Raw genomic sequence first — 15,868 nt, forward strand, 5'->3', positions numbered from 1 at the left:
TCCTTTCTTGTTTGATCTGAAGTAAATCTCCAAGGAGAAAAATTCCGAACAACAAACCGATGGCGGTCAATTTATTGGGTACCCCTGCTTCTCATGCGATTCATTTGGATACATTTTTAAGCCTAATTCATCATCGCTTACTGATGTTCCTTTGGAAGTGATCCGTTCACCAAGTCAGAAAATGGAATCGTCAAGAAGTGTTGGTCCACCTATCATCTTGGATCCTTCATCATTGAAAAACCTGCAAATTCCTGTTGTACCATCTCCTACGCCTCTCACTGGTGTGGCGCCTGAAAAAAGATCTTCAGGGCTTACGCTTACAGCTGTTGCACCTCGTAAAGCCATATTTGTATCCCGCCTTATGCCGGATGCCACTGATGATGTCAGGAGACACCTCCTAAACCCTTGAAACCCTTATCACTTGAATCCGTTAGCCTGACCTGAGTACAGTATTATGAATGAATTTTTAACAAAGATCCTTTAAATCCCAACTATGCCGATTCAGCTCCAAAAAAATAAATAATATGATTCTTCTTGCCGCTACCAAAACGTTCGAAGTATTCTGGGTAACTTGAGCCAATTTTTTACTAAGAGTTCTTCTTTTGATTTTGATGCTATTGCACTTACTGAAACCTGGCTTAATTCCACAGTCTCTGATTATGAAATTTTTGTTGCAAAGTACACTGTGTTTCGAATGGATAGACCATCTTTCGGTGGTGGTGTCCTCATTGCTGTTAATAATAAATTCTCAGCTGAACTAATCTCTTTCCCGAATCAGTTTGGAATCGAGTTTATCGCTTTAAAAATAGCTGTTGGACTGACTCATATTTTCATGACCTGTTCCTATATACCTCCATCGGTTGAGGATACTGTATATTTTTACCATCTTGAGGCTAATAAGTTTGTTTTATCATTAGTCAATGACTCTTATTTTGTGCTAATTATGGGTGATTTCAACCTTTCCCAAAAATCCTAGATATCGATGACAAGATGACAATTCCCTGCATGCCACTTGTCGCAATGCATTTATTGAAGAATTAATTGCAATTGCTCTTTTCCAAACTAACCCCATCCTTATCACACTTACCAGATCTCTAGACTTTATTTTCTCTTATATGATATCTTCTGTGACTGTAAATCGGTCTTCAGGTCCTGAGGACTGACACCATCCTACACTATTGGTTTCTGTGTTAATTGATATCTCTAATAATCCCTCGTACTAAATGTTTCCGAAAAACTTTTTATTATAATGCTCTTTGCATTCATTTGGTTGGAATTGACTGAAAATATATTTCATCTTTTAGCTCTATCGAAGCTGCTACTGATTCTTTTTGTGATGTAATTCACAACGCGTTGGACGAATTTTTTCCTGAAAGTTCATCGTGTTCATTAACGAAACCGCCTTGGATTAATAAACACCTTTCTCGTCTTTCTCGGCTTACAAAATTTTTCTTAAGTCTGTATCTTTGTTTCATCAGACAAACTTTCTTTACATTTGCAAGCAGTTTATTATTCTTAATATTCATCATATGATTTAAATTCTACATACCCTTATTAAATTCCGAATATGCAATATTTACTTGTCCAAATGTTTGTCCCGATTTTTCTAATGCTCTTTCAACCTTGGATGTCTCTGGAGCTGTATTGTCAGGTACTGCTCCGATTCTCTGACTATCCTCTGACTACCCTATTAAATTTATCATCTTGCATTTTCTAGAGATGAAATTAATCTTTTATTATTCCACTTCAATTGATGGAATCTCTATTAAAATAATTTATCCTTACTCTTAATTATAATTTATTTAAAATGTAAAATACTTTAAATTAAAAATTTTTAACTAGACAGAGAAACCTGTTTTAAACTCATTTGTTTCTCATTTTTCAAGTAAAAGATGCTGCAACAAACCAGAAATCAGTTTATGTACCCTTTGCTAATTTTATCATCTCAGATTAACAGATAGAGCTTTCAAATTTAAATCATTTATTATCATGAACTTAAACTTAAATCATGAACTTATTTAAATATACAATTTAAGCTAAATATAGTGATATATATAACAAATTCATACAAATAAATATACAAAAAATTGGAGTGCTCTAACTGTTGTATATTTTAAATTACTTCAAATATTTTAAAATCAAGTTACCATTGAATTTTAAACATGTTTAAACATTAATTTGATTTTTGATTTTTTCGTCTTGTGCTTTTAAGTGTACAACTTCCATAAAACTATTTGGCCAATTAAATTAAAATGATGGTAGCACCTGTTTAGCTACAGTCTAAGAGTTTTAGACAATCTTGTTAATTATAACTAGCGATTCTTTTTTAGATTATCGAAAAGAATTCGATTATCGTATTCGCTCACTTAAAAAACGCATTCGCATTTACGAAGAGCTAAACCTAAAAATGGTGCGTAAAATGACGAAGAAAAGTACAAATTATAGCTTTTAAGGACGTAGCATTTCTTTAAACAATATTTGCTAACAGGTTAAGCCGAAGACAAAAAGTGGTACTGATCCTCAAAACTTTAAAGAAAACGGAAAAGCATGAACCGAAATAGTAAAATAACGTCTGCAGACAGGAGTGTTTTTATTCAAAAAGTGTTCCGCTCAAGTTGGATTTTTATTCAACTAGACTACTTTATTCGGTCTCTTAGTTTAATAAAGCAGACACCAAAATTGATTAAAATTATCATAGGAGTTTAGCTGTAACAGCTTGTTATCAGCATTTATTCCTTCTGTCTCCCAGTTTCGCATGCCATTGTTGTTATTTAAAGCGCATTTTGGTAGCTTTGGTAGAGATTCTGGTCTGGTTTTTTATCGTAATTAAGTAACTTATTTACTTGTTTATTGTAATCTTATAATCTTGAAAGATGTGGAGAACAGCTTGTAGAGATTCACAACGCTCCAGAAGTAATTTGCGGAAAAAATTGGGGCGTCTTGATGCCTTGATTCAATTGAAAATTGCCAAACGCTTTATGAGACTCTTCTCAATGAGAGGAAGGCATTTCACTCTTTCACTCTCGACGGAACCAGTGGTGCCAGGTTCCACGAATGGTATAGAAAGGTGCTCCGGGGGAAAACCCCGTTACCGTTGCCAACTTTAAGTGGCCACGTTGCTGGATTTCTGTGCCCTATTAAAAACCACCATTGACAGCCATCCTCACCTAACCAAAATAGAGAAGCTTACATGCCTCGATTCTTGTCTACGAGAATCAACGTTAGAGATCGTGAGAGCGCTGGAGATGGCACACGCTAATTATGATGTGGCCTTTGATCTTGTACGTATTAAGTAATCGACGCTTAATCTTCCAGGCTCACATCAATAAGATCCCCCAGCTACGGATTCCTGTTGTCAACTCGACGGTAGGTATCTGACCGTTTTAATCAGCGTTTTAATCAATCAGTATCTGACCGGTCGTCAGCGGGCTCGATTCTTGGAGAAAAGATACTGAACGCTTAAAAGTGTGGACTTTGCTTTGGCTACGTATCCACCAGCTTATCAGGCAGGCTCGTGTCGTATTCCAACCGTTCGTCGCGCATGCTTAGGCCAAGTAGCCTCCAGCCAAATAAATTAAAATAATCACAATATGTTTAGCTACAGCGGCTTATAATCAGGATTTATTCTTGTCTGGACTTTGTATCAGGGGACCCTTAAGTATATGAAGCAGGTTAAATTATGCGTGGATAATTTTTTCCGTTGGCTTGTGTTACGATAAAAATGGGAAAATTCATAACAGTGCACTGTTCTAAACTACGAATGGTTAATAAAAGTTTTTGTGAAAAAGATGAGTACCATACCTTTAACGGATCAACGGATGTCATTTTCGTGTTCTCCGACTCCATATTACTATAGAAAATCATATTTTTTCATATTTTATTAATTTTAAGGTTCACTCGATTACCCTTAAATTTATAAATTAGTATTTTCTGTTATCTTAAATGAATTATAATTAAAAGTAAGGATAAATTACTCTAACACATTTTCAATCAATTAACAATTAATTACATCTAGGAATAATTAAGGGGAAAATAAATGCGAAAATAGGTTATAATTTTTACAAATAATACAAAAAGAATCATGTTCCGCAAAATTAGCACACTACCTGGTTACCGTGTTTCGAAATAAAAAAAGTATTTTTTCAAGTAATAACTTCGAAAATTTGCTGGAAGCCCATGATCAGAGTCCGATCTACCAAACTTCATTGGGATCGGCCGACTATATCCTCTAGCTGCCATAATACTGAACGATATGAAGTAACACAACCTTGGTATTTTTATACCCTTGCAGAGGGTATTATAATTTTGGTCAAAAGTGTGCAACGCAGTGAAGGAGACATCTCCGACCCTATATATCCTATATATTCTTGATTAGGATCACCTCCTGAGTCGATATGAGCATGTCCGTCTGTCCGTCTGTCTGTTTCTACGCAAACTAGTCTCTCAGTTTTAAAGCTATCGAGTTGAAACTTTGCACACATCCTTCTTTCCTTTGCAGGCAGTATATAAGTCGGAACGCCATATAACTGATTTCCGAAAATGCCATAACTTCGTTGTTTTTTAAGTTAGAGGGTTGGGACTTTCCACACATGTTATATTTGTTATATTTATAACAATCTAATTTGTCGAATTTCATAGGGATCGGCCGACTATATCCTATAGCTGCCATATAACTGATTGATCGTTTAATAACTTCGTTGTTTTTAGAATCCTCCAAGTTAGAAGGATGGGACTTTCTGTGCATTCTAATTTGTGCCAACTTATATGATCTGCCAAATTTCATAAGGATCGGGCGTCTATATCCTATAGCTGCCATATAACTGATTGATCGGAAATGCCATAATTTCGTTTTTTTTTTAAGTTAGAAGGATAGGAGTTTCAATGGATTCCTCTTTTGGCAAAATAATTCGATTTGCCAAGTTTCATAAGGATCGGCCAACTAGATACGATCCGCTATATATCTTATTATATAAGATGCGTGGCGCCACCTAGCGGACTGCAACTCAACTGCAAGGGTATATAAACTTCGGCTCCGCCCGAAGTTAGCTTTCCTTTCTTGTTAAAGATGCTTTTGACTTTCTCAAACATTTTTTTTTTTAGAAAATTGATTTAATAGTAATATTAATCTCATATGGATCGGCCAACTATATACGATCTGACATATATCTAATAAGCTGCTAATAAACTGCAAAGGTAAATCAACTTCGGCTCCGCCCGAAGTTAGCTTTCCTTTCTTGTTAATCTGTAGCAGAGGGTAGTATAATTTTGGTCTAAAGTGTGCAACGCAGTGAATGGGACATATCCGACCCTATAAAGTATATTATTCTGGATCAAGATTACCTTTTTATTCGATAGAAGCATTTCTGTCCGTCTCTTTTTACGCAAACTAGTCCCTCAGTTTTAAGCTATCAACCTTTGCACTTACAAAGCTTAAAAATTGACACATAAGGCGAACATGCTTATATCGTCTGAGTAGGTGATCCTGATCAAGAATATATATGCTTTAAAGGGTCGGAGATGTCTCCTTCAAAGCGTTGCACACTTTTTACCAAAATTAGAATACCCTCTGCAAGGGTATAAAAAGGTATTAAAAGAAAATTACAAAATTTTGTTGACGAAAAAAGGCAATAAATGTATAAAAATGTACATACAAAAAATATTCTTATTCGGCACGAGCGACAATAAAAATAAACAATATAAACACGTGCCGGGTAAGAATATTTTTTATGTGTACATTTTTATAAAAATTTTTATTTATAGGTCTCCGATCATCGATCTTCGGGTCAAACCCTAGAACCGACCTAGCCCTTTTGTAAAATTACTAACTAATGGATATTATTATTAAACAAATAATTAAAAGAATTAAAAATACCTAGAGATGCGTAGTAATCACTAAATGATGATAAATGATCTCGAAACTCAGCTGCAGTTGAAAGTGCTAAATAAATTTGACTTCGTCTGCCATCCGCACCTATCTGAAAAAAATGAAATTGTTTTAAAGATGTAACATAAGCCAACATTAGAGATTTACAATTTTTTTTTTTATTTTTATAATAGTAAGGATAGGTCTAAACTTATGTCTTTACAAATCTTTAACAATTTACAGTGTACATTTTACAGAAACATTTTTTAAAACCAATTTCTTAGCTTCGTAAAGTAAATTATAAAGCTCCCCGTTCCAAAAAAGATAAATTGTCGGGTTGCATGCCAACGCGCGCAGTAAGGAAGCTGCCGACTCCGCAATCCAAGGACAATCGCCCAGAGCCCTGCCAAATAACTGGCGCAGCAAGGGATCGTCACAGTCACCTACCGAATTTTGATCCGGTACTTTAGCGACAGCGCTGCGACAAAGCAAGGGCCTCAAGCTACTGCCGGATCAGACCTTTATGATAGTATAAAATTTTACTTTGCAGCCATAGCTGTGTCTTAATAAATGTATATCCTAATAACCGAGTTTAAAATAATCTTTGCCTTTTATGAAATTAATTAATAAATGAGAAAGTATAACCGAATCGATCAATTAATTAACCTATGCGGCAGCAGGCTTAAGGAAAGCAATTGAATAAATAAATTATATTATAACTTGATCGAAATAACTTAAAAATTCTTTATTAGAATCACGTCTTCAGCCCATATGAACTTGTCCATCTGACCGTATGTCGGTTTCTAGGCCAACAAGCCTCTCAGATTTGAAGCTAACCACTTCAAACTTTGCACATATCTTTCTTTCCTTTGCACGCAGTATATACATGTATATGTAAGTTGGAATGCCCAGATTCGGTTAAATATACCCTATGCTATATATCTGTTTTATGAGAAATCACTTTTGTGTTTTGTAAGATAGAAGGTTGGGGCTTTAGAAGGATTATCATTTTAGCTAATGATAATATATAAATCGGCGGACTATATATTATAGTTGTTATGTAGCTGAAGTTCAAGAAGTTCATCAAGTTCTAACTAATAGGGTAGTTCCTAAGATTGGGTCGTGAAAAATAATGAGCTCATTTCAGCAATCAACATAATTTTGTGGCAATGGGTAGTTCATCCTTTGTTCGTCCTTGTTTGCTCGTCACATGTTTAGATACAGACGGATGTCTCCATTTTACTTAAAGGCTATCACAATTGAGGATATTCAGACCAGGTTGACCATACGATTCGAGTTTTAAAGTTTCATCGTGATTACATTATTCTATGTTCTAAGTCTGTTCTTTGACGGGCACTCCCTTTCTATCATTATCAGTTTTATTTGAAAATGGTTTCATTTTGGGAACCCGATTTATATTCAATCCAATTCTTAAACAGTGAGTTGTATGGCGTATAACGACAATCGTTGCAATCCAATTCTTTGTTTTCAATAACAAAAAACCTGCCAAACCTGCCAACTCATGGAGTTGGGTCTTCAAGTCCCCGAAAAACCCGTAAAAGTTTGTCCGAAGCGTAGGAACTAAACTAATTCGGCGATTTAAAGCGTAATGTGGTTGCTTCGATCATATAACAACATAATTCCAATCTTCCAAATTTCATAAGGATCGGCCGACTATATTCTATAGCTGCCATATAACTGAACGATCGGAAATGGCACAACCTTTCGATTTTTAAAGATGCTTGGGGTTGTTTTAAACATTTTTTTAAAAAGAAATTGATTTGATGGTAAAATTCTCATAAGGATCGGCCAACGATATATACGATCCGATATATATATAATTATATATATTATACAATTTTATATCTTCTTAATATATAAAATTCTCGTGTCACAGTTTTCGTTGCCATACTCCTCCGAAACGGCTTGACCGATTTTGATGAAATTTTTTGTGCTTATCCGGTATCTATGAGAATCGGCCAACATCTATTTTTCATCCCCCTAAATGTTAGGGGGATAATAAATTTATGTGTGTTTCTAACGAAAAAGGGTCAATTTAAAATTTTTTCCCGCTCCACAAAGTTCAAATCCAATCAAATTATTCGTCGCGTGCGCTTTGGGGGATCTAATGTCGCGTTTCGAAATTAAACAAAAGTGAATCGCGATCGCGAAAAAATTTCAGAGTCACAAATTGTAATTAGTACTGTATTTTAATTTATTTGGTCAGCTCCACGAAACTTTACTTTAGCTATCTTCAGTTCTTACTGTATCAGATAATATTTTTAAGTTTGAAAAATTTTAAATTTTATCACAAAAGAAGTTTCAAGAAAAAGTCACAAAAGAAGTTTTGTTAAGAAAAGAAGAAAAAAACAACAGCTGGCAGTGCGAAGTCTGCCGGGTCAGCTAGTAATTTTATATAATTATATAGAATAATATAATTATATATAGGGTATAAAGGGGGATATAAAGGGGTAGAGCTATGGACCGCGTGGTTCCATCAGGATCTATAACAAAAAAAAAAAGCCAGAAGCCGACCTTAAGAATTCCTAAGTCCTAGGGACTTGTCGAACAGGCCGGCAGTGAAAACATAATGTTTAAAATGGATAAAAATTGTGAGTTTTCGATTTTTGGCTGGTAGATTAAAGTCCCCAAGAATCGCTAGGTACTATTGGTAATAAGATTTAATACCTGACTGAATAGCAGACAAGTGATGCCAATACGTAAACCGTTCAGAATATAGTGAAAATTAGTGATCGGTCACGACTAAAAGTGGTGTTGCTATCTAGAAATACTAGAAATACCTATGTATGTTACAATGTTGATAGGTAAGAGTTATAGAGTATGTTCGTTTTTTGAGCTAGACAAATGTTGGGAGTTTGACTCCAACAGACTTTCAATTTTGTTTCTTAACCGTAATCGTTGGTTTTTTTATACCCTTGCAGAGGGTATTATAATTTTGGTCAAAAGTGATGGAGACATCTCCGACCCTATAAAGTATATATATTCTTGATCAGGATCACCTCCTGAGTCGATATAAGCATGTCCGTCTGTCCGTCTGTCTGTCTGTCCGTCTGTCTGTCGGTTACTACGCAAACTAGTCTCTCAGTTTTAGAGCTATCGAGTTGAAACTTTGCACACATCCTTTTTTTCCTTGCAGGTAGTATATAAGTCGGAACGGCCGTGATCGGTCGACTATATCCTATAGCTGCCATATAACTGATTGATCGGAAATGCCATAACTTTGGTGTTTTTTAAGTTAGAGAGTTGAGATTTGGTACAGATTCTATTTTGGGAAAAACAATCTGATCTGCCAATTTTCATAAGGATCGGCCGACTATATACGATCCGCTATATATCTAATAATATAAGATGCGTGGCGCCACCTAGCGGACTGCGACTGAACTGCAAGGGTATATCAACTTCGGCTCCGCCCGAAGTTAGCTTTCCTTTCTTGTTTTGTATGAATATGTCAACCGCCAGAACATTCGCCTTAAGTAGAAATATGTATTTTGTCTAATTTCTTTCACTCTTATGATGGCCTTTGTTTTGGCTTTAATACAAACCGAGATATCAATCTCCAAATTGTAAAGGATTGAGCCGTATGGGTTGCGTTGCCAAGGTCGGTCGAGTGGCAAGAGATATGAGTGACTTGTGTGTACTGATGAACTAAGTTGCAGTCTCTAAAATGAGAACGTCACTAGCAGTATATTCTTTCTCTTTTGCGGATCATTTAATAGCTATACACTATTAAATTGAGTGCTAAGCTTATAAGTTGATCTAATTTAACGAAAATGACCTAGCACTCCTTCACTTCATTATATTCGTGATTATTTTTTGCGCTTGCAAAAAATTTTTATTCTTGTCAAATGCGGGCTTGAAATTTTAATTTAATCGCTAAAATTGTGGTTAATTCTTTAACTTTTTTGTGACTTAAAATTAAAGTTGTATTTGGCTGAGCATTTTATCAATTTAAAAATAGCTTAAAAATAGCTCAAAGCTTACTCTGGTTGAAGGCTAGTTTCTTAAAAAAAAAATGTTTTCTAATTTTTAAACAAAAAGAAACAATAAAATAATACAATGTTGTCTGCTTATTAAAAACGTGCAACAAGCCGATTTCTTCGTCTCAGGCCAGCATCTATTTTTGGCTGTGCGAAAGTGTCTTGCATGCCAAATGTGCTGGCCTTACTGCATCTGTCTCGAATGCCATATCCCGTCGTGTTGGCCTCCATTTTTGCTGAAGTGGGTGTCAGGTTGTCCAAGATGATGTGCGATGCTTCATGCTACAGACCAAGAGTGGGTTTAAAGAATTGATAGTTGGTTTCCAAAAAATCAACTGGATACTCAATTCAATAGATGTAACGCTATAATCTTTTCTTTAGCGGCCGAATTAAACATATCCAATTTCAATTTCAATATTTATTTTGGGTCAATTTAACCCCAAAACAAACGCAGCGGCCGGTCCAATCAATGCCGAATACACAAGTGCATAATTAAGAGCTTGCGCGGAAACTGCCCAAAAGCTGCATGCCCTACAAAAGAACAATAAAGTGCATGCGAATCTGGGAGATTCAAAGAAGATGGCGGCTAGTTACACTAAGAGAAAAAAATATGCGATAATTACAATATTTAATGCTCGGACAAGTCCAAACATCCTTCCCCCGTTAAAAATCCAACTTTCAACAAAAATACTTAGGGGCAGTGTTCAGTTACCGAGCGTTTTCGGGAGCTTTAATTAATGTTCTAAATTTATACATATATATTTATATATATATATATATATATACATTTATATTTATATTTATTAGTTGTGTACACACACAACACGAGAGCGGGCGACGCGAATAGAGAAATAAATATAAAAGAAAGTGACGTCACAAATTCAATAAATTATTGGCGGCCAAAGTTTCCGGCGGCTGCTTGACCCGACAGGCATATCCTTAGGCGTAAATCCTTAGCTTCATCACATAATATTGCTTATGATCCCAAGGCCTATAATTCTTGGTTGCAGGCTGTCGTGCCCATTGTATCGAACAAGTTGGCTGTTTGGTGCTCGCAACAAATGCCGCGGCTAGCTCACAGAGTTTGTGGGTCCTTCCACCAAATTTATAGATTCGACGTGACTGCCCGAGCCCAAAAATAACAAAGGGTGGTTCGTTTAACAAATATTCCTTTTATTTCTATACCAATATACCACACATGTATAAGACTGGGCATTGGGCATTGGGAATAACTGGGCATTGGATGTTCTCTGAATCTACGTCTATTTGGAGGTGTCATACTTGTGCAAGATGTCATACTTGTGCAAGGGAGAATTGATCAATTGAACAGCAGGTGACGCCATCGTATTGCCCAAAAAATAACGGATTACCTTCTTGATCGCCAAGGATTATTACAAAAAACCTCATCACATGCTCCAACAATTAATTTGATACGAATCTATTTCCCCATTTCACGTCTGCGAGTTCTTTTTAAGGAAGTTCGAAAGAGTTTCTAAAAATGTAAAATCACAACTGCCTTACCTAAATACCCAACAATGGCCCCTCTACCAGGTGCTAGGCTAGCTTCCTTTAAAAGTCCCTTTACGTATACGGGACTACATTAGCCAGATCCTCGTCAACGTTTTTGAGCACAAAGAATAGCGTTGGGGAGTTCTGTTCACGTGTTTAATATTAAGAGCTGTGCACATAGAAGTATCCCACAACTTCTATGTCCCAGTATATGGCACTTTGAGGAACACCAAAAGAAATTTACTCAGATAACAGCACTAATTTAAAAACCATTGAAAAGGTAGTGAATGAGGATAAGACTTTGACGATATAACCAATGTGGCACACATGAGTTCTTATAACACAACATAAATATTGAGCGGCAACACTTTTTTTTTTTGCGCGGTTCCCACTGCATACGTACAGCCCACCTCCCGTCCAACCGACCGAGAGACGCTGCCGCGTGACGTACGGCTCGAATCGCGGGAATAGTCGGATCTATCTCGGTAGTTAAGCGAAAAGTAGGAGAAAGATATCACGAGGAAGAGTGTTGGACAGATAAGGCGGTTAATATAAGCGATTTAAGATTGTTAGTAGAGCAATGTGACAAGATGTGGTAGAGACCATTATAGTCCGAACATAATACCCTGAACGGATCGTGTTGGGCGTATGTCAAACTACAATGGCTGAGGAGTAGAGGACGAAAGTTTCTAGTCCTTCTACTAGAAACGTTAAAATTTAAGCGTGTTAGTAAATGCTGGCTGTCTATATTTCCATAAATAAGATTGTATAGAAACATCACACCCAGCATCGTTCTGCGGTTTGCTAATGATGATAAGTTGATTAGTAAAAGTCTACTACGATAAGAGGGGAGGTAAAGATTTGCATCCCAATTAAGTCCCCTAAGCGCAAAAGGAAGGAAGTTTTTTTGTACAGATTCAATGTGATCTTGGTGTACTCCATATTGAGGACTCCAGACACACGATCCATACTCAAGAATCGGACGGACCAGTGATGTATATAACGTTTTAGTTATGTACGGGTCATTAAATTCTTTTGACCATCTTTTAATAAAACCAAGCACACCAATATTAACCATGGTAGATATATGGTCGGTAAATTTAAGTTTCAAATCTAATAGGACACCTAGATCGTTAACCTGAGTTAATCGTTCTAAGGCGATCCCATAGAGAAAGTACATAGCCTGGTAAGGACTAGATTGGTAAAAAGACATAAGTTTACATTTCGATCCATTAAGCTTTAGGTTATTTCCTAAACACCAATTTTGAAGTTTATCCAAATCGGATTGAAGTCTAGACTGGGCGCTAGTGAATTTATACTGAAGGCATAGCTTAACGTCATCAGCGTACATAAGTACAAGTGAATTAGTTAAGGCAAGGGGCAAGTCATTAATAAACAGTGTAAAAAGTAGGGGTCCAAGATGGCTTCCTTGGGGCACTCCAGATGTGGCGCGGACTAAACGCGAGGTAACATCTTTAAAGAAAAATAGGTGTTGCAAATGTGGAGTGATAAGTTTTTCAAAAAACTTTGGAATTGCTGACAATTTAGAGATGCCTCTATAATTCGCAGCGTCGGATTTTTTCACTTTTTTATGCAGCGGAATAATGAAGGATTCTTTCCACATAAAGGGAAAGATCGAAGTTTTCAGCGATAGATTAAAGAGTTTAACGAGCGGTTTGCACAGAGCCTTGGCGCAGTTCTTCAGAACACAGCCTGGTACTCCATCAGGGCCTGGCGAATACATGGGCTTGACCTTAAGAAGATCCCACAACACACCACTTTGATCGAAAGATGGGGGAAATATAAGGTTGGCCGATGTGATATTATAAGTGTAAGGCTGAGCTAAACTGCTGCTAGGTGAATACGTAGTTTGAAAAAACTGTGCAAAGAGATCGGCCATTGCCTGATCGGTGTTCGCATAAGAGTTCTCAAACGTAAGCAGTGGGGGAAAAGATACATGTTTACGCTTAGTGTTTACAATGTTATAAAACTGCTTTGGATCCTGAGTAAACTGAATCCTGCAGCGGCGAATATAACTCCTATAAAATTCTGCGTTATGCACGGTGAAATTGGACCGAGCTACTAAGTATGTAGAATAACTAACTGTACAGCCACATAATCTTTGTTCATTTGAAAGTCTACTCATACTATTCTTTAAATTTATTAGATGCCTTGTATACCAAGGTGGATTCGTTGAAGCGGACGGATATTTCCACGGCACACAAGCGTCAAAAAATGAGTTTAAGGTGAAATAAAATTTTTGTAGTGCGATGTTTATATCCTCACATACCAGTAAATCAGACCAATCAAATTCCGAGATTAACTTATTTAATTTCATAAAATCAGCCTTACGGAAGAAAAGAACTTTATGAGATTTAAGTGTAGACTTAAGGTCAATTAAGGAGTTGTTTTCGATTGAAAGCTCAAGAGTGGGATGATATGGATCCTCAGGGTCAGAAAGGGGCAAAGTTCTGGAAAGAGTAATTCCATCAGGATCAGAAACGAAACATAAGTCCAACAGAACCTAACATAAGTTATTTAAAGGTTCTTACATACCTAACATAAGTTATTTAAAGGAAACATAGGTCCATTAAAGAATTTCTAACGTGGTTAATTTGCCCGAGTGACATGTCGAACATGCCAGCAGGGAAGTCGTGGAGGGAGTTAACCTTAAAAGACGGAATTTTCAACATTTGACCACATAAGTTCTGGGATATTAAAGTCACCCAGAGCTATCAGCTGGTCACCATCAGACAGACGATCGAAAACCAAACGAATAGCGGACAAATGTTGCCAGTATGTTGGCGGTTCGGACGAAGGTGGTATGTAAGAACAGGTAACATACAAAGATTAATCAGACAAAGTGATTTTGATGCAAAGGAATTCAATGTCACCAAACTCTTGTAATTTTACCTCTTAAGAAGCGAGTTTGGAGTCTACAGAGATTAACACTCCTCCTCCCCTTCGCAGAGTTCTATCACATCTAAAAGTGGTGTACCTACTAGGAAAAACTTCGGAGCTTAAGATCTCCGGCTTTAACCAAGTTTCTGTAAATACAATAATGTGAGATGCAAAGAAAGAACTATCAGAATACAGTTTGGGAAGTTTACTACGTAATCTAATCCAACAAGGAAACCTGTCCTGCCAAGGATGACCGATAAGAGGTTGTTCCAGCAAAACCAGCAACAGCCAAACCAACATGCGAGGAAAACGGAGAATAGAAATAACTGAGTGAATTGAGTGCAAGCAATGGGAAGACGCGGAAGTGTTAAAAATAAGGTGAACAAAAGAATAGCACACATTAAGTGGCTGTTATTCACTAAAACACCGCCTCCCGCATGGTCGACTGCACAAAAGTTTCAGGCTGAGCTTGATTTTTTAAAAACAAGCCTCACAGAGAGACGACCAATTGCTGCAACTCACTCACATAAAATACAAAATATAAACAAGTTGATAACAAAGTTGCAACCACCGCCAGCGAAGAAGATACCGGCGCTGGTAAAGACGTGCCCGGCCGACTGCCCCGGACCACTCTTTTCTGCGGCATGCAATTGCGTATGCCTGAAGCCCAAGACCAGTGTGAAAACCGGCACCGGCCCCACCTGAGCCAATAGGCATTTGCAGCAGATCCGGACATTTGCAGCAGATCAACAGCGAGAGGGGCAAACCGCCACTTCCGCCTACGAAGGAGCGTCAGTGAAGCAAACCGGCGACGACCAGCTGACGCAGAAGATACGGGTCACCAGATAACTGGAGCATGCCTCTACTTATATATATACTATAAAATACATATAAGACAAAGTTTTTGTAAAAGCGTGCGGAACCATTTCCGCTCGTTTAGAAGTATAGCCCGTAAAGCTATGCGAAACAATAGGTAGGAAAAATGTAAAATAAACAAAAACAAGAAAGGAAAGCTAACTTCGGGCGGAGCCGAAGTTGATATACCCTTGCAGTTCAGTCGCAGTCCGCTAGGTGGCGCCACGCATCTTATATTATTAGATATATAGAAGATCGTATATAGTCGGCCGATCCTTATGAAATTTGGCAAATCAGATTTTGTCCAAAATAGAATCCGTACTAAGTCCCATCTTTCTAACTTAAAAAACACCAAAGTTATGCCAATTCCGATCGTTGTATGACAGCTATAGGATATAGTCGGCCTCTATATATATATATATATATATAGTCGGCCTCTATACCCTCTATCTTAAAAAACAACGAAGTTATGGCATTTCCGATCAATCAGTTATATGGCAGCTATAGGATATAGTCCACCAATCCCGGCCGTTCCGACTTATGTACTGCCTGCAACAGAAAGAAGGATGTGTGCAAAATTTCAACTCGATAGCTTTAAAACTGAGAGACTAGTTTGCGTAGAAACAGACAGACAGACAGACAGACGGACAGACGGACAGACGGACAGACGGACATGCTCATATCGACTCAGGAGGTGATCCTGATCAAGAATATATATGCTTTATAGGGTCGGAGATGTCTC

The 15,868-nt window shown here is 37.2% G+C and overlaps 1 protein-coding gene across 2 annotated transcripts in view; it reads right to left on the reverse strand.

Annotated features, from left to right (window-relative positions):
* Positions 1-15,868, reverse strand: part of LOC6505482 (transcriptional activator protein Pur-beta) — a 505,448-nt gene that overhangs the window by 203,295 nt on the left and 286,285 nt on the right. For both annotated transcript variants that reach the window (XM_014904427.3, XM_044717615.1), the window contains exon 5: positions 5,873-5,975. In XM_014904427.3, coding sequence (XP_014759913.1) covers positions 5,873-5,975 — 103 coding nt within the window. The remainder of the gene's footprint in view (positions 1-5,872; positions 5,976-15,868) is intronic.

This window comes from Drosophila ananassae (assembly GCF_017639315.1).
Source record: "Drosophila ananassae strain 14024-0371.13 chromosome 4 unlocalized genomic scaffold, ASM1763931v2 tig00000054, whole genome shotgun sequence".
NCBI lineage: Eukaryota > Metazoa > Arthropoda > Insecta > Diptera > Drosophilidae > Drosophila > Drosophila ananassae.